General features: G+C 41.5%; 1 protein-coding gene across 3 annotated transcripts in view; it reads left to right on the top strand.

Moving 5' to 3' along the window:
- The window catches only part of NCAN (neurocan), a 380863-nt gene that overhangs the window by 96552 nt on the left and 263658 nt on the right, over positions 1 to 20653 (top strand). For all 3 annotated transcript variants that reach the window (XM_069767704.1, XM_069767701.1, XM_069767702.1), the window contains exon 2: positions 12587 to 12645. In XM_069767704.1, the coding sequence (XP_069623805.1) occupies positions 12587 to 12645 (59 nt within the window). The remainder of the gene's footprint in view (positions 1 to 12586; positions 12646 to 20653) is intronic.

The following is a 20653-nucleotide window of genomic DNA, read 5'->3' as shown; positions in this document are numbered from 1 at the left end:
GTGTGAGATTTTTCAGCATCATTTTTGAAAAATCCGCGGGTAAAGGGCACTGCGTTTTACCTGCGGATTTACCGTGGATTTCCAGTGTTTTTTGTGCGGATTTCACCTGTGGATTCCCATTGAGGAACAGGTGTAAAACGCTGCGGAATCCGCACAAAGAATTGACATGCTGCGGAAAATACAATTTTCCGCAGCATTTCCGCGTGGTATTTTCCGCACCATGGGCACAGCGGATTTGGTTTTCCATATGTTTACATGGAACTGTAAACCTGATGGAACACTGCTGCGAATCCGCAGCCAAATCCGCACCGTGTGCACATAGCCTAATTCTAAAGGTATGTGCACACGCTGCGGAAAACGCTGCGGATCCGCAGCAGTTTCCCATGAGGTTACAGTTCAATGTAAACCTATGGGAAACAAAAATCGCTGTACACATGCTGCAGAAAAACTGCACGGAAACGCAGCGGTTTACATTCTGCAGCATGTCACTTCTTTCTGCGGATTCCGCAGCGGTTTTACAACTGCTCCAATAGAAAATCGCAGTTGTAAAACCGCAGTGAAATGCGCAGAAAAACCGTGGTAAATCCGCGATAAATCCGCAGCGGTTTAGCACTGCGGATTTATCAAATCCGCAGCGGAAAAATCCGCAGAGGACCAGAATACGTGTGCACATACCGAAACCCTACCCCTACCCCTAACCCTACCCCTACCCCTAACCCTACCCCTACCCCTAACCCTACCCCTAACCCTAACCCTACCCCTAACCCTAGTTCTTACCCCAACCTTAGTGGAAATTTTTTTTTTTTAATTGTCCCTACCTATGGGGGTGACAAAGGGGGGAGGGCATTTACTATTTTTTTATTTTGATCACTGAGATAGGTTATATCTCAGTGATCAAAACTCACTTTGGAACGAATCTGCCGGCCGGCAGATTCGGCGGGCGCACTGCACACGCGCCCGCCATTTTGGAAGATGGCGGCGCCCAGGAAAGAAGACGGACGGATCCCGGGACGCTAGGTAAGTATAAGGGGGGGGGGAGATCAGGGCACGGGGGGCGTTGGAGCACGGGGGGGTGGATCGGAGCATGGGGGGGTGGATCGGAACACGGGGGGTGGATTGGAGCACGGGGTGGGGGATCGCTGTGCAGGGGGGTGGATCGGAGCACGGGGGGGTGGATCGCTGTGCGGGGGGGATCGCTGTGCGGGGGGGTGATCGGAGTGCGGGGGGTTTGATTGGAGCACGGGGGTGTGATTGGAGCACGGGGGGAGCGGACAGGAGGACGGGGGAGCGGAGTACAGGACGGGGGAGCGGAGTACAGGACGGAGGGGAGCGGACCACAGATCGGAGGGCTGGGGGGCGATCGGTGGGGTGGGGTGGGTGCACATAAGTGTTTCCAGCCATGGCCGATGATATTGCAGCATCGGCCATGGCTGGATTGTAATATTTCACCAGTTTTTTAGGTGAAATATTACAAATCGCTCTGATTGGCAGTTTCACTTTCAACAGCCAATCAGAGCGATCGTAGCCACGGGGGGGTGAAGCCACCCCCCCTGGGCTAAACTACCACTCCCCCTGTCCCTACAGATCGGGTGAAATGGGAGTTAACCCTTTCACCGGATCTGCAGGGACGCGATCATTCTGTGACACAGCATATGCGTCACAGGCCGGATTGGCACCGACTTTCATGACGCATACGCTGTGTCACAGGTCGGGAAGGGGTTAAGAGTCCCTCCTTCATAAATAAAACAAGATGGGTCTGCTTATGTGTCACACACCACATGGCCAGCTAGGGTTGTTAAATGTTACAATAACACTTCCCAGTGAATGCATTTGTAGTGGTTGAAAGCAATGTTAAAGTTGAAAAACGCTTAAAAAATGCTGCAGTCTGGGGATAAATATTTGGCCTTACAGGCAAGTCATTAACATGCAAAGGATGTACCTGAACATATTTCCCAGCAAAATTAGTTATTGGTTCCTTTTAGTGTGTTTTTTGTTGCACCGGGAAAAATTTCATGAATCTCGGGAAAAAATGTTTACAGTTGTGAACTAGGAGTCAGGAATGCTTCCACGTGTGATCCCCATGATTTCCCTGTGTCATTTGAGCAGTGTTTCCATCATTTTCAGACTTTTTGGACCTTAAAAGGACCCCTGGCGGGATCGCGGTAAAAATACTCGGGTCTCCCATAGACTTACATTGGGCTCGTTGTTCTTGCCAAGTACCCGAGTATTCCAATCTGCTCGACCCGAGCAACGAGCATCCGAGCATTTTAGTGCTCGCTCATCAATACTAGGGATTGTATAGTTATTAACCCAATCTCAAAGTCTATTGTGTGAGTAGAGTTTTAGTTAAGAATACATGGCCATCACTACATTTAATTCTATCTGACTGATGGAATGACTATATCACTATATCTGTCAGCCCAAAGATGAGAATGGAGCCGAAGTCATGAATATGCATTACAGCTCTATTCACACAAGAGACTTTGGAACTCCTCTTCACACAATTGCATGGCCATGGGGTTCATACATTTAAATATATTTTGTGGGAAACCCATTGTAACAGATTGTGTCATAAATAACTCTTATATATATAGTCGGTTATCATCACTATAGAAATCATCAGCAGCTGTTGTAGGGGAAATGTAGGAGAACATTTAACATGTCCCCTAATGCAGGGGTCCCCAACTCCAGTCCTCAAGGCCCACCAACATGTCATGTTTTCAGGATTTCCTTAGTCTTGCCCAGGTAATAATTGCATCACCTGTGCAATGCAAAGGAAATCCTGAAAACATGACCTGTTAATGGGCCTTGAGGACTGGAGTTGGGGACCCCTGCCCTAATGCTATTAACCTACAGATATAGGAAGAATCTGCAGGATAACCCCTTCATATACATATAGGTACGTCATAGGTCATGTCCCGACATTTGATGCGGGCTCTGGCGCTGAGCCCGCACCTTTTCCGGCACATGACAGCTGAACTATAAAACATATAACATTACTGCAGAATTCTCATTGATCGCTATAGAAGTTGGTTGAGAAACGTTTTCATGAGATTTTTTAAATATGTACCAAAAGTTAAATGACAAATAAAGAGAACTTAACTTTCTAGTTATATTTTTTTGATTAGAAGAATAAAATATATTTATGTTATTTTACAAGCTATTATAGAAGAAAAAAAGTGTACCTTTATATTCTATACCTTATATATCCTTTCTATTATTCATGTAAGTAGACTGAAGCAGAAAGATACTTTACTCTGATAATGTAACAATATATCATTCACTGCAAAGCAATGAAACCGAAATAGAACAAAAAGATCTGTGCTGAAATGTGATGTGCGGATACAATGTTACCTGCTTACCTACGTGCGTGTGGACTATTATTGAAAATTGTAACATCTGTGACCTTTCTCTGTAGGTAAAATGCAAAGAAACTCTAAATTAACCAGCACGTCTCATGTAACATAGATGTTTGCAGTTAGTTATAAAGGTTCTCCGATCCTATACATTTGACTGAAGAAACGCAAAGGGCAATGTAGTAAAAAATGTATTCATAGCAGCATATTTTAGGTTGTTTGCTCACCTAGATTAATCCTCTACTGCATGTTGGCTACATAGTTTTAGGCTATGTGCACACGTTGCAGATTTCCTGCAGATCCGCAAGTGATTTACAGTACAATGTAAATCAATGGCAAAAAAAAAAATTATGTGCTAATGGTACGGAAAACTCCGTGCAGAAACGCTGCGGATTAAAAGAAGGAGCATGTCACTTCTTTGTGCGGATCTGCTGTGTTTCTGCACCCATTACATAATAGAAATCCGCAGGGGTAAAAACGCATGAAATCTGCACAGAATTCGCAGTAAATCTACAACAAAAACTCACAAAATCCGCAAAAAAAAGCGCAGATTTTGACCTGCATTTTCTGCCAAGAGATGCAGAATCCGCACAGAAAATTCCACAGGCAAATCCGCAACGTGTGCACGTAACCCAGTATCTTTCATATGTTCTTTGCTTTTTCTTGTTTTCCCATATAACCATTTTAAAGGAATATTCAATGATTTTTCATTCAATCTTTTGTTTCTTTTAAGATGCCATTTTATAATATTCATTTGTACTACTTTGCCAGCAGTTCTGACACACTCCAGAAACATTTATATCCAGTTTTATAAATCAGATTAGCCTCTCGTTCTAAGTTGCAGCTTTATAGAATCATGGGTTTGAGGTTAGTTCTGTTTCAGCTTAGTTTTAGCTCTTAAAAAAGGACATCGTGATAAACAGCTGTCATTGTGAGCAAAATTTTGTATGTTTTTAGGCTATTAACAATGGAGAATTGTGATCATAGATGTTGATAAGATCAGATTTAGACCTCATTCACATGTTGAGTATTTGATCAGTATTTTCTTTCAGTATTTGTAAGCCAAAACCAGGAGTGGAACAATCTGAGAAAAAGTATAAGGGTATGTGCACACGTTGCGGATTCTCTGCGGATCCGCAGCATTTTTTGAGGTGTAGAAACGCTGCAGATCCGCAATTGATTTTCAGTACAATGTAAATCAATGAGAAAAAGAAATGCTGTGCACACTTTGCGGAAAATCCGCTGCGGAAACGCTGCGGTTTAAAAGAAGTAGCATGTCACTTCTTTTTTGTGAATCTGCAGCGTTTTTGTACCCATTCCATTATAGAAAACCGCAGGGGTAAAAAATGCAACAAATCCACAAGAAAACCGCAGCAAAAACTCACAAAAAATGCTGCGGAACCGCACAAAAAACGCTACAAATCCGCAGGTCGCAGGTGCGTTTTCTGCCAGGAGAGGCAGAATCCGCTCCAGAAATTCCTAAGACTAATCCGCAACGTGTGCACATAGCCTAATAGAACTACATCACCACTTCTGCATTTATCACCCACTCCTGGTTTTGACTTACAAATACTGAGAATAAATAGTGACCAAATGCTGAACATGTGAACATAGCCTTAGATTTACTTTAACTTTTAAAGGACAAATATATTAGAAAATAGATTAGAAAGAAGATTATAGACAAACATGTTAAAGGTAAAAGTTATAAGATCATCTACAAGCAGCTTGATGTTCCTGTGACTACAGTTGCACATATTATTCAGAAATTTAAGATCCATGGGACTATAGCTATCCTCCCTGGACATGGCCGAAGTAGGAAAATTTATGACAAATCAAAGAGTCGGGTAATACGAATGGTAACAAAAGAGCCCAGAAAATCTTCTAAACAGATTAATGGTGAACTTCAAGCTCAAGGAACATCAGTGTCAGATCGCACTATCTGTCGTTGTATGAGCCAAAGTGGACTTCATGGGAGACTACCAAGGAGGGCACCATTGTTGAAAAAAATCATAAGAAAACCAGACTGGAAATTGCCAAACTACATGTTGACAAGCCACAAAGCTTCTGGGAGAATGTCCTATGGACAGATGAGACAAAAATTGAACTTTTTGGTAAGGTACACCAGCTCTATGTTCACAGATGGAAAAATGAAGCATGTGAAAAAGAGAACATTGTCCCTACTGTGAAACATGGAGGAGGCGCTGTTATGTTCTGGGGCTGCTTTGCTGCATCTGGCACAGGGTGTCTAGAATCTGTGCAGGGTACAATGAAATCTCAAGGCTATCAAGGGATTCTAGAGAGAAATGTGCTGCCCAGTGTCAGAAAGCTCGGTCTCAGTCGCAGGTCATGGGTCTTGCAACAGGATAATGACCCAAAACACACACAGCTAAAACACCCAAGAATGGCTAAAAGGAAAACATAGGACTATTCTGAAGTGGCCTTCTATGAGCCCTGACCTAAATCCTATTGAGCATCTTTAGAAAGAGCTGAAACATGCCGTCTGGAAAAGGCAACCTCCAAACACGAGACAACTGGAGCAGTTTGCTCTTGAGGAGTGGGACAAAATACCTGTTGAGAGGTGCAGAAGTCTCATTGACAGTTACAGGAATCATTTGCTTGCAGTGATTGCCTCAAAAGGTTGTGCAACAAAATATTAAGTTAAAGGTACCATCATTTCTGTCCAGGCCTATTTCATGAGTTTCATTTTTTTAAAATTCTGTGGAAGCATGGTTGAAAAGCAATGTCTGACTTTCATTTGTTCATTTTCATAGCTTTATTATTTATTATTACTTTTGTCAGATTCAAATTATTTCTGTGGTCATTGTGAGGTTTTTCTGTCATTAAAAGAGGCGTACCAACAATTTTGACAACGTGTGTCAGCAGTAGGGATCATACTCATCTGCATATAGAAAATCAGCCCGATGTTTGTCCCAAAAAATGGATGAGTGTCATGCGAGTACAATGCACTCTCTCTCTCACTTAGCATTCATCTGACATCTGACATGTGCATGCAATCTGTATGCAATGTGTTTTTAACACCACCTTTTACATACAGTAATTCTCTGTCATTTCAAGCTAGTTTAGTAACTAATAAAACAATCTTAGATAGAAATATAAATAGATAGATGTAATTAAGATATATAATCAGTGCAGTGCAGCTTATTGTACATGTATTTAGCTCATTATTAAATATGTAAAAAAAAATGGTGTGGGGTACCTTACATTTGTAATAACCAGCTGAGGGAAAGCCTTCAGCTGGGGGTTGATGTTTATAGCCTCGAAGGGGGGTAATAAACATGGAGCTTCCTAGACTATTCAGCTCACAGCTGTCTATTTAGCCTTTAATGGTTATTAAAAGGGGATACCCCTCAAAAAATTATGTGGGGTAACCCCTATAATGAATAACCAGCAAAGTCTAGGCAGACAGAAGCAGACTGATATTAATAGGCTAGGAAAGGGCCATGAATATTGGCACCCTCCCAGACTAAGAACATCAGCCCCTAGCCGCCCCAGAAATGGCGCATCCATAAGTTGCACCAGATCTGGAGCTTAGACTCACTTGCCCTGGTGCCATTGCAAATGGGGTGGGTAATAGAGATGGGGATGACGTCAGCTGTTTTATTGCCGCTGACAACAAGCCCAGGGGTTAGTAATGGAGAGGTGTCTATAAGACGCCCCCATTACTAACCCCATAGTCAGATTGTAAAAAATACAAGTCCTTTAATTAAAAGAAAGACACAGACTCCTTTATTTTAAATAAATACTCTCAGCTCCCTTTTTCACATTTATTACTGGAAAATAAAAAATAATAAACCACCATATTCCTCACCTGTCCGCCGAGAATCCCTATGTGATGCTGTCTCATGAAGAACTCCAGCTCTGCTACATCTGAGTGGTTTGTTGTGTGCTGGCATGATGTGACCACTCAGCTAGCCAGCCAGAATACACTGAGACAGGAGAGTGATTACAATCCTGCAGTGTGTAGCACTGACATAAGAAAGGTCACTGGAGTTCATAGCTGATGGGACTCGGTCACCTCACTGACAGCTCGCTGCATGAGAAAAAGTGAGATTTTAATCAATATTTTACTGAACACAAAAACAATTTTCCAAAATTTTGACACGACTGAGTCTCGTAGAACATTGTTTTAACATATAGCATGAAAGTTAGGTTAATAATATAACTTTAATTTCAAAATGTTCAGTTTTACTGAAACTAGTTTATGAAAAAATGAATATAACCCACATCAAAAACTACTGCATCTATTCTTTTGTATGACATCCATGATTTTTAAGACTGCACCAAGTTTCCTAAACTTGGAATGAAAATCTTTTTCCATTCTTCAAGAATGACCTCTTTTATTATAATTATTATTTATTATTTATATAGCACCATTATTTCCATGGTTCTGTACATGAGAAGGGGTTACATACAGAGTTATAGATATTGTTTACAGTAAACAAATTTGCAATCACAGACTGGTACAGAGGGGAGAGGACCCTCTCCTTGCGGACTTGCATTCTACGGGATAATGGGGAAAAGGCAGAAGGTCAGGGCGCAGCAGCTCTGGTGGTGGTGAGGCAGCAGTTCGGGTGGTGGTGAGGGGGCAGAATGGTTATTGCAGGCTGTAAGCTGTCCTGAAGGGATAGCTTTTCAGGTTCCGGCGGGAGATGATGAGGGCATGCACAGGAGTTTTAGTAGATTGAAGACTGAGGAAGGGACAGATTCTGGAAATATTATTGAGTTGGAGGCGACAGGAGGTGGCAAGAGTTTGTACGTGTGGTTTGAAGGACAGGGCAGAGTTGAGAGTTACTCTGAGGCAGCGGATTTCAGGTGCAGGAGAGAGTGTGATGCTGTTTACCATAATAGATAAATCAGGTAGGGAGATACGCGAGATGGAGGAAAGATGATGAGTTCGGTTTTGTCTACATTCAGTTTTAGGAAGCGAGAGGTGAAGAAGGAGGATTTGGCTGATAAACACTCTGGGATTCTGGACAGCAGAGCTGACATCTGGGCCAGAGAGATAGATCTGAGTGTCATCCGCATACAGGTGGTACTAGAAGCCATGGGACTTTATGAGGCGGACGGAACCTGGAAACCCATCTCTTCAAGAAAGCCTACAGCCTGCAATAACCATTCTGCTGCCTCGCCATCGCCAGAGCCACCTCCTCGCCATCGCCGCTGCCTCGCCCCCTACCTTCTGCCTCTTCCCCATGGAATTAATGGTGCTATTTAAATAAATAATAATAATAATAATGAGTTGTCCTAGAGGTCAAGGGTATAGATGGAAAATAGTAGGGGCCCCAGGACAGAGCCTTGAGGGACTGCAGCAGAGAAAGGGTGGTATGAGGAGGTAGTGTGGGAGTGGGAAACGCTAAATGTGCGGTCGGAAAGGTATGAGGCAATCCAGGACAGGGCAAGGTCTTTGATACCAAGGGAAGAAAGAATCTGTAGCAGTAGGCAGTGGTCTACTATGTCGAAGGCAGAGGACAGGTCGAGAAGGAGGAGGATGGAGAATTGTATTTGCTTTGGCTGTGAGTAAGTAATTAGTAATTTTGGTCAGAGCAGTTTCGGTGGAGTGGTGGGAGCGGAAGCCAGATTGGAGGTTGTCAAGGAGAGAGTTAGATGAGAGGTGGGAGGAAAATTGAGCATGGACATGCTGCTCAAGGAGTTTGGAAGCAAACAGGAGCAGAGATATGGGGTGATAGCTGGACATAGCAGTTGGGTCAAGGTTAGGTTTTTTGAGGATGGATGTGATGATGGCATATTTGAAGGCAGAGGGGAAGGTACCAGAAGATAATGATAGGTTGAAGAGATGGGTTAGGGCTTGAGTGAGCATGTTAGTGATTTTGAGGAGCAGGTGAGAAGGGATGGGGTCAAGTGCACAGGTGGTGAGGTGTGATTTGGAAAGGAGGTAAGCTCTCCTTCAGTGATGTTGGAGAGCGAGGTTATTAGGGAAGGGCAGAGGTCTGGTATATGGAGTGGTTGGGGTTATGGAACAGTAAAGGTTTGCCTTGTTTGGTCAATCTTATTTTTGAAGTAGGTGGCAAAGTCTTCGGCAGAGATTAGGGGAGTTGGAGGAGGCAGTGGTGGGCAGAGGAGAGAGTTGAATGTGCTGAACAGTTGTTTTGGGTTGTAGGATAATGAAGATACAAGGTTTGTGAAACAGGTCTGTTTAGCAGAGGTGAGGGATAATTTGAAGTTAAATGTAGCTTGTTTGAAAGCAGTGAAGTCGTCTGTCAGGCGTGTTTTCTTCCAACGCCGCTTCGCGACCCTGGATGCTTGTCGAAGTTTTTGGTAAGATTGTTTTGCCAGGGTTGCCTTTTGATTTGTTGCACTTTGCCATGCATGAGAGGGGCGACTAAGTCTATGGCTGATGTGAGGCTATCATTATAGAAAGCGAGTTTAGATGCTAGATGCAAAGTGCTGCTCATCTTGTCTCTTCAGAATTTTTCATAATTATAAGATTGGGTTCAGATCAGGAGACATACTTGGCCACTGAATCATTTTTACCCTGCTTTTCTTCAGAAATGCAACAGTGGTCTTAGATGTGTGTTTTGGATAATAGTCATGTTGGATAACTGCTCATCTACCAATGGCATGGAGTGATGGTAGTATTTCTCTATCAGTATACAGCAGTGCATCTGTGAATTCATGATAGCATTAATGAAATGTAGCTCCCCAACATCAGAAGCCCTCATGTAGCCCCACGTAAGGATACTGCCACCACCATCTTTCACTGTAGGTACCATGCATTTTTCTTTGTACTCCTCATCTTTGTGACGCCATACAGTTTTGATGCATGTAGAAAAGCCGCGGAGACACCATCACGTGTTTCTCAATGCTCAGACCTCACACCCATAATATGGTGCACCACTGCATTCCAACTTTCATCTTTGGGGTCATCTGAAGGCAATTGTCTATGCTGTGAAGATTCGAGATGTGCAGCATCTAAAACAACGGATACTGGAAGCCTGTGCTAGCATTTCTTCTTTGGTGTTGCTATCAGTGTGTCAAGAGTGGGAGAAGAGGGTTGCATTGACAATCCAACACAATGAGCAGCACTTTGAACACATTTTATAAGTGGTCATAACCTTTTAAATAACTCATGAAATAATAAAGTTACATTAAAACCAAGCACACCATTGTTTTTCTTGGAAATTCTTAATAAGTTTGATGTGTCACATGACCCTCTTCCCATTGGAAAAAATAAAGTTGCATCCAAAATGGCTGACTTCAAAATGGCTGCCATGGTCACCACCCATCTTGAAAAGTTTCCCCCTCCCATATACTAATGTGACACAAACAGGAAGTTGATATCACCAACCATTCTCATTGTATTTAGGTGTATCCATATAAATGGCCCGCCCTGTGTATCAAATTGAGAAGGTTTAAAGGTTTAGCAGTAGAGATCACTGTGGAGAATGTCTGAGCTTTTGGTGCAGTTAGTAGTTCCTAGGAGTATTTTCCTGCCTACGTTATTTATACCAGAATGCGGTTACATGATGATCTAATATCAGATTTAAGCTGAGTCAATTAGTAGCTATACATGATGGATACTGTAATTTCATTCTTCCCATGTCCTCCTACTGTTTTCTGCATTGGCTACACACGGTCTTGTTCCATAGCTCAGATGGCTGCTTGTGCGCTGAATAATGTGAACTGATTGTCTCGAAACAAAGCATCATTTTAGCTTTTACCATTATACGTATTCAAGTGTCATTTTTCTCTTTTCCCAGTTTTTTTTAAGTGTTTCTTTTGTACAGATTTGTATGTTTATTATTACTTTATATTGTAGATTTGAATACGCAATGCCTTAGCTGCGTTTATACTGCCATGCAGTGCTTTTTAACTACACTCCTAGAAATAAATGAAGGGCATGATAGCGATGCCAGGTTCTTATGAGCTCAGTGCACTCATAATTCATCGCATAAAACATCATTTGTTGCTATCATCTACTTCTACTATCTCTACAACATTATTTTCCTTAGGGCACTTTACTTCTAAGATAGCTATGTGAGCATACATGAGTGGCATATAAATTGGCAGTGTTATCCACCATTGCATTCCATAACATTGCACAGCCTTTGTTGAAAGCTGGTTGTCAACCCCACCTATGGGCAATGTACTGGTTGTCGTTAATAGTTTTTACTGGTTTGAGTGACCAAGATAATTTAAAATGAGCTGAATAGAGGCATAAAATACTTCACAGACTCGTATTTTACAAAAACATGTTCTGCAAGAAAAAATAAGTATTTTTAAGAACTTCATATAGTATAGAGCACGGTGTTCTGAGAAAAGGAGCCATCTCTTTACCCCTAAAAGGTTGCAGAAATGGCCAACCTCCCCCACCCCCTTTGTTTGTCAAGTCCTGCAGCTGCATTACAGTAATTGTTCAATACCACCAAGGGACACAATAAAGCTGTGTACCTGGGCTAAGAGGTCCTACGGGCATTACACTATTGATTTTGCTATTCTCCTGTCTATAACTCCATTGCAATATATGGTGCAAGGTACCAGATGACTGTAACGCATTCATGGTTTTTTCTTTCTTTTTCTGAAAACATTGTCTTGCTTTTAGTTCACTGTAAATTGTATCTTACCTTCGGCTCTGTAATAAACGCAACATTCTAATCTAGCGTCGAGCATTTTCTAGAACTCCAATAAATGTTATATCTGCTGTGTGAGATCCTATGGATGTAACTCAACGCATGCAGGGAATTTACTTATAAATAATGTATGATAATGGCCAGTCTTAGCAGAACTTTTCCTCTTCATTATGTTTATTCTGAACATTTACATTTGTTGCTGATTGTTTTGCCATTCAGTACTTTAAACAGAAGTTTGGGGACTTTGGATAGAAGGGGTGAAAAAATTAATTATTTAAAGAGGTTGTAATGTTGGACAATAGCTTTAAAAATATGGCTACTGAACAATTAACTTCTTGCTGGTTTTATTGGGTTGTCTGCATAAAGACAAACAATTTTCCAGCATTCTGACCCACACTACAATTAAAGGTTATTTACTCACTTTAGAATGTTGTATATTCTGTTACTTTATAATATTTGTTTTGTGATGTATGGGCCGGTAAATGTTAACTTTATACCGGTTATATAAAACTAGGACAAACATGCCTTTTGGATAATTGAATATAAAAATGTATGACATCAACTATATATTAAATATGCATAATTTTTGTTAATCATAATCATTATTGTTTTCTTTTATAGACTTCTAGCATTGGTGCTTAATCTTCTTCTTGTAACCAGTGCAACCACAAGTGCTGCAGGTAAGACTTACATCATTTATGTTCCGCGGTTATGCTTCCAGCACATACTGTATGTCAAATCCATAGGCCCCTATTTTCTCACTGGAAGCCACAATAGCTTCTCATTGGCCTTATGTAGAAACATACAGTGGGGGAAATAAGTATTTCATAACTAGCTGCTTTTTTAACTTTGCCCACTGACAAAGACATGAACAGTCTATAATTTTAAGTATACGTTAATTTTAACATTGAGAGATAGAATATCAAAAATAAAATCCAGAAAATCACATTGTATAAATTATATAAATTTATTTGCATTTTGCAGTGAGAAATATTTGATCCCTCTGGCAAACAAGGCTTAATACTTGGTGACAAAACCTTTGTTGGCAAGCACAGCAATAAGTTTTTGTAGTTGATGATGAGGTTTGTGCACATGTCAGGAGGAATTTTGGTCCACTCCTCTTTGCAGATCATCTCTAAATCATTTTGAGGCTGTCACTTGGCAACTCGGAGCTTCAACTCCCTCCAAAAGTTTTCTATGAGATTAAAGTCTGGAGACTGACTAGGCCACCCCATGCTGGAAGACCCAGCCATGACCCATTTTTAATGTCCTGGCAGAGGGAAGGAGGTTGTCAGTGAGGATTTTATGGTACATGGCTCCATCCATTCTCCAATTGATGCGGTGAAGTAGTCCTGTGCCCTTAGCAGAGAAACACCCCCAAAAAATAATGTTTCCACCTCCATGCTTGACAGTGGGGATGGTGTTCCTTGGGTCATAGGCAGAATTTCTCTTCCTCAAAACACGGCAGGTTACGTTAATGCCAAAGACCTCAATTTTTGTCTCATCTGAGCACAGCACCTTCTTCCAATCACTCACAAAATCATCCAAGTGTTCATTGGCAAACTTCAGACGGGCCTGCACATGTGCCTTCTTGAGCAGGGGGACCTTGCGCGCACTGCAGGATTTTAAACCTTTACTGCGTTATGTGTCACCAATGGTTTTCTTGGTGATTGTGGTCCCAGCTACCTTGAGATCATTAAAAAGTTCCCCCTGTGTAGTTTTAGGCTGATCTCTCACCTTCCTCATGATCAAGGGTATCCCACAAGGGGAAATTTGACATGGTGCCCCAGATTGATGTCGATTGACAGTCATTTTGTATTTCTTCCTTTTTCTTACTATTGCACCAACAGTTGTCTCCTTCTCACCCAGCGTCTTACTTATGGTTTTGTAGCCCATTCCAGCTTTGTGAAGGTCTATGATCTTGTCTCTGACATCCTTATAACGCGCTTTGGTCTTGTCCATGTTGTAGAGGTTAGAGTCTGACTGATTGAGTCTGTGGACAGGAGTCTTTTATAAAGGTGACTATGTAAGACACCTGTCTTTAATTCAGGTAAAGAGTTGATTAGGAGTGTCTAACTGGTCTGTAGGAGCCAGAACTCTTAATGGTTGGTAGGGGATCAAATGCTTATTTCTCACTGCTAAATGCAAATAAATTTAAATAATTTATACAATGTGATTTTCTGGATTTTATTTGTGACATTCCATCTCTCAGTGTGAAAATTAGCCTACCTTTAAAATTATAGACTGTTAATGTCTTTGTCAGTGGACAAATTTACAAAATCAGCAAGGGATCAAATACTTGTTTTCCCCCACTGTGTGTGTCACCATAACTTTTTTTAGCTGTGTACACTGTGCTTTTATAATACAGTGGGTCATCACAAAAACAAGAAACTGTATATTTTTTTTACATTTGAGCCCATTAGCAACATTTGCCATGGTTTCTACTTAAAACATTTGTAAATAAATATTCCTGACCTATATGTTTTATAGTATAGATTTTACATTATTTATTTTGCCAGTAATAAAAAGAATACAGTAAAGTTGCTTTCATTTTACGGCATTGTTGATGTCAGGGGAGTTCTGAAATAATGGACCTCCACCAGTAGTGGTGTAGCTGGACGCTCATGGGCCACATTGGAACATTTCCAACAGGGTCCCAAAACCAATGATCTTAAATAGTATTGGTATTGTCATATGGATTAAAGGATTCTTTATGGCCCCCTAGACCCAATGGCCTAGTTGTGATGGCAAATCCTACACCTATTATAGTTTCATCCACTAATATTCTTTTCTAACATTCCTCTATAAGTTACTGTATATTTAAATAAAAAAAATACAAGTTGATCCATGATCCTATATTAGAAAGTGGAGAACAGTCAGGGAGAGACAAGTGCTCAAGATAGTATGTATGCCCACCTTGAGGGTAGTTTCAAACGTCCGTATAAAAAAAAACAATTATATCCAGCAAACTCAGACGATTTATTTCTCACATGTCATGTGCTGTCCGTATGCAATCCATTTTTTTACAGCAGCAGCTATTAATAATTTACAAGACCATTTACAGATTCTTATGTTATAGAATTGCAAGGTATCGTATCTTTAAAAAACAGATGTTATACGTATGGCATGTAATATTTTTGGCACACCCATAGACTTGAATGGGTGAATTTCATGTAATTTACTGAAGAAACATGTTGAGATTTTTTTTCAGATTCAGTGAAAGTGCTATTTTTTTTCATTTGTTTTTATTATTTTTTATATTAAGATAGCTAGAATAGGAATAATTCCCGAACAGCATTTTAGGAAACAGGTATGTTAGCTATACATATGGTGAACATGGAAATTTCATGATGATTTTCAACAGCTACTTTCTATGAAACATTAAAATCTTATTCTGGGTTAATTGTATGTAAAAATGAGCAAATTAGGTTGAATTCAGGCTCATAACATGTTTTATTTAGATCTCAATCAATTCTCAATCAATTCTTGCATTAAATAAAGGTTTTAGTTTTAATGCAATGTCAATTTAATAAGCTTTGAGAGCTCTTAACTTAAAATCCAATCAGCTCATGTTACAAGTTCAAGCTTCATTTGGTTGAAATAGTTAAGATTCAGCTTTTTTTTGCGTCAGATTTGGAAAATGGCAGATTCAACGGTTCCATATTGCAAGCCAACCTTACATATTGCTGTAAATTGTAGTATGTATTTAAAAATGATTTATTACTGAGAGTGTAATGTTTATGCCACTTTTACTCACAGTCATAGTGGCATTTAAAATTTGATCAGGGCCGCCATCTGGGCATTACTGACTGGCGTATGGGGCCCGATGAGCAGAGGGGGCCTTCATCGGATTCGGTCTCTTCTGTTCATCAGGCCCCAACAGCAGGATTCTGACAGTGCAGTAACTGAACCTGCATCCAAGAAACAGATTCAGTTAAACTCTACTGCCGTGCGGGCCCACACGGTAATAGCTAAAAGCCGGCTGCCAGTCGGAGGCTGGCAGCTGATGTCAGCAAGTACCTCGCCGGCATATGACGTCATTGTCATTCGAGGGCGAGTTTGAGTTTGAAATGCATGGAGGGAGCATCGACGCTGGACCACGGCCAGGTAAGAAGGAAGTTTTGCTTTTTTTACTGAAAGCGGCAAGCCACAATATGTTTAGAAGGCAGGATAGAGACACATGGACCATGAGTATTGATCCTTCCCCTTCTGTCTCCATGCTGCCCCATGATCCTACACCATGGCACAGGATGTAGACACATAGTGCAGGATCATTCACGGGGCAGGATGGAGACATGGTGCAGGATCATGGGGCAGGATGGAGAGAAATGGTGCAGGATATTGGGGAAGGATTGACACAAATGGGGCAGGATGGAAACAGATGGGTCAGGAACATGGGGCAAAATGGAGAAAGATGGGGAAGGATTGAGACCGATGGTGCAGGATCATGGGGCAGGATGGATACACATGGGGCAGGATGGATACTCAGTGCAGGATGGAGACATAGGACAGGATGGAGACAGCTGGGGCAGGAACATGGGGCAGGATGGAGACAGATGGTGCAGGATCATGGGCAGGATGGAGACAGTTGGCGTAGGATCATGGGGCAGGATGGAGACAGATGGAGCAGGATGGAGACAGATGGAGTAGGATGAGGCAGATGGAGCAAGATGGAGACACATGGTGCAGGATCATGGGGCAGGATGTATACGATGGAGACAGATGGGGCAGGATCATGGGGCAGATAGGGCAAGATCATGGGACAGATGGGGCACGATCATGGGACAGATGGGGCAGGATTATGCGACAGATGGGGCAGGATGGGACAGCACATTGGGGCAGACTGGATACTCATGAGGGCAGGATGAGAGATCATATGGCTGGAGTTAGGAATGAGACACATGGGGGCCAGGATGGGGGATGTTATTACCAGGGACTAATTAAGGAATATTATTACTGCAGTGATGTATTCATTTTATTTTTTGAGGATACTGTTTTAAATGCGGGGGCGGTCGCCTTTTGTTCTTCATCTGGTGTAGTGTAGAAGTTAGGAAAAAAATTAATTAATGTGCTCCGCAAGCGGTGCTCTAGATAACTTATTTCCTGCAGAGTTGAGCCCTGGCTGGAAGAAGTGATGGCGGTCTGTGCTGGGTGAATATGAAAAGCAAAGATGAAGGACTTCACCTAGAGATGTCACTGGTGAGAGCAGTGTATTACCTGTACACTGGCACTATACACTGTATACTATAAACAAAGGTCCTGGTGATCACTGTATTAGGCTGGGTTCACATTGCGTTGAACCCGTCCGTTAGACGGACTATGTTACACTGCGGCATAACGCGGTGTAACGCAGTCCGTTAACGCCGCCATTGAATCCAATGTCGGACGCATCACTAGCGCACGCCCACAATGGGCGTGCGCTAGTGATGTGCTGTCATTGAGTGACAGACCCCGAGACGCGGGCTGCAGCGTTTACGGGTCCATCACCGCTAGCGCAGATAGAGCTAGCAGATGCTCTATCTGCGCTAGCGCGCTGCCATACCGGCACGTGTGTTAACAGCAGCCCGTTAATGTATGTGTTAAACGGGCTGCTGTTAACACAATGTGAACCCGGCCTTACCTATACATTGACACTATATACAGAGCTCCTTTGTATAATGTCACTGTTGATCACTATATTACCTGTACACGGACACTCCATACTAAGTACAAATCTCCTGTGTATAATAGCACTTATGGTAATATTAGTATTGTACTATTCAGTCACTATATGATGGTAATATGTCGTCCGACCATGGTGTGGCTGTATTTGTTCCTTGTATGTGGTATTGTTGGTCATTTTAAAAATTGAATAATAAATAAAAATATACCTAAATTGTATTGCATATTTGAACAAATGTTTAATAAGTTACAGTAGAGTGGGGACTGGCCAAAAGAGTCTGCCTTGTGGTTGCAGATTAAAAAATCTTTTGGCCAAAACAAAAGGTGCTGGCTATGTTTGTGATCTGGTAATGGGAACTGTTAATGTGTGATTAGTGAGAAGTGGAGTTTTTCCAAGAGGGAGCATTGGGACTGAGGACAGTTCGAGTGGAGGTGGAGTCTCAAGGATTTTCTCAAGAAAATTTTGCCAGTATGGGGCGCCGTAATTCCTAGTGGCAGCCCTGAATGTGACAATCAATATGTTTGCACATGGTGTAGTAACTTTTCACAAATGACTGCTTTAACAAAACTGAAAGACAGCATTTCTATTTTTTTATTATTTGAATTACTCCTTTCATCTTTAAATACAATGTACTGGAAAATGGAAAAACATTCCACTTAGGAAATATTAATGAAAATGCAATTCAAGCTGTGTTTAATGGTTTTGTTTTAAAGAAGCACTCCTTCTCCCATCAAAGTTTTTATCCTCTTAATATATTGCAATCATCATATTATTATATACACAAATGCCCAAAAAACAATGAGCCATGGATAACTCAAAACTGGATATGAACACAAAGAAAAAAGAGCTACAAGCCCAAAGAGTGTAATCCTAAAATGATATTGTGAAACCAGATTGTATCTTAATTTCCCAGACAACCATGTTTTTGCAAACCAAGAAGAATTACCTTTTTATCTGTATATTTGTTAGGTGTCGAGTTCCCGCCCCTGCACAGGGGGAATCTCGAACCATGTCCACTGCGGTCTCCCATTCTTCTCCAGCCACAGTGGAGCCTGCTCAGCGTAGACATCGGTCCCAATGTCTGTCTCAGGCTGATACTCTGTGACTGGTTACTGTTGCCTTTCCAGGCTCTAAAAAAGGGAAGAAGCCAGCACTGCTTATGGTCAGAACGCAATAACTGAAGTGCAATTGCACATAAATTCTAACTGTATTTCAAATATGAGACATTTAGCAAACAATTGATCAATTCTTTGAGCTACCCCGCCACTTCACGGCAATCTCATAATGGGGCAGTCCTAATCTTCGTATTTTATTTACGTTGTGCCATTATGGCTTCCTGAATGTATAAAAAAAAAAAAAAAAAAAAGGACCACATTAAATGCGAACTGTACCTGGAGCATTTTCAGAATCACTCCCTTGGTGCCAGGAAAGGCAAGCGCAGGTAAAGGCCGATCAGGTCCAGTGCGGACATTTCAGATCTGGCTTCCACACTGCCAAACCAGCAGTGATAAAAACGGAAATTTGGCGAAAATTTTGAAAATTTCGCAATTTTCACATTTTGAATTTTTATTCTGTTAAACCAGAGAGTTATGTGACACAAAATAGTTAATAAATAACATTTCCCACACGTCTACTTTACATCAGCACAATTTTGGAAACAAAATTTTTTTTTGCTAGGAAGTTATAAGGGTTCAAATTTGACCAGCGATTTCTCATTTTTACAACGAAATTTACAAAACCATTTTTTTTAGGGACCACCTCACATTTGAAGTCAGTTTGAGGGGTCTATATGGCTGAAAATACCCAAAAGTGACACCATTCTAAAAACTGCACCCCTCAAGGTGCACAAAACCACATTCAAGAAGTTTATTAACCCTTTAGGTGCTTCACAGCAGCAGAAGCAACATGGAAGGAAAAATGATTTTTCAGCAACAATTTTTTTATTTTCCCAATGGTAAAAGGAGAAACTGAACCACGAAAGTTGTTGTCCAATTTGTCCTGAGTATGCTGATAACTCATATGTGTGGGTAAACCACTGTTTGGGCGCACGGCAGGGCTTGGAAGGGAAGGAGCGCCATTTGACTTTTTGAATGAAAAATTGGCTGCACTCTTTAGCGGACACCATGTCACGTTTGGAGAACCCCCGTGTGCCTAAAAATTGGAGCTCCCCCACAACTAACCCCATTTTGGAAACTAGACGCCCTAAGGAACTTATATACATGCATAGTGAGCCCTTTAAACCCCCAGGTGCTTCACAAATTGATCCGTAAAAATGAAAAAGTACTTTTTTTTCACAAAAAAATTCTTTTAGCCTCAATTTTTTCATTTTCACAAGGACAACAGGATAAAATGGATCCTAAACTTTGTTGGGCAATTTCTCCTGAGTACACCGATACCTCACATGTGGGGGTAAACCACTGTTTGGGCACATGGTAAGGCTCGAAAGGGAAGGAGCGCCATTTGACTTTTTGAATGAAAAATTATCTCCATCGTTAGCGGACACCATATCGCGTTTGGAGAGACCCTGTGTGCCTAAACATTGGAGCTCCCCCACAATTGACCCCATTTTGGAAACTGGACCCCCCAATGAACTTATCTAGATGCCTAGTGAGCACTTTAAACCCTCAGGTGCTTCACAAATTGATCCATAAAAATGAAAAAGTACTTTTTTTTCACAAAAAAATTCTTTTCGCCTCAATTTTTTCATTTTCACATGAGCAATAGGATAAAATGGATCCTAAAATTTGTTGAGCAATTTCTCCCGAGTACGCCGATACCTCATATGTGGGGGTAAACCACTGTTTGGGCACACGGCAGGGCTCGGAAGGGAAGGCGCGCCTTTTGACTTTTTGAATGGAAAATTAGCTCCAATTGTTAGCGGACACCATGTCGCGTTTGGAGAGCCCCTGTGTGCCTATGCATTGGAGCTCCCCCACAAGTGACCCCATTTTGGAAACTAGACCCCCCAAGGAACTTATCTAGATGCATACTGAGCACTTTAAACCCCCAGGTGCTTCACAGAAGTT

The sequence above is a fragment of the Ranitomeya imitator genome, chromosome 1, assembly GCF_032444005.1.
Source record: "Ranitomeya imitator isolate aRanImi1 chromosome 1, aRanImi1.pri, whole genome shotgun sequence".
In the NCBI taxonomy this organism is placed as follows: domain Eukaryota; kingdom Metazoa; phylum Chordata; class Amphibia; order Anura; family Dendrobatidae; genus Ranitomeya; species Ranitomeya imitator.
This window is presented reverse-complemented; position numbering and strand designations above follow the sequence as displayed.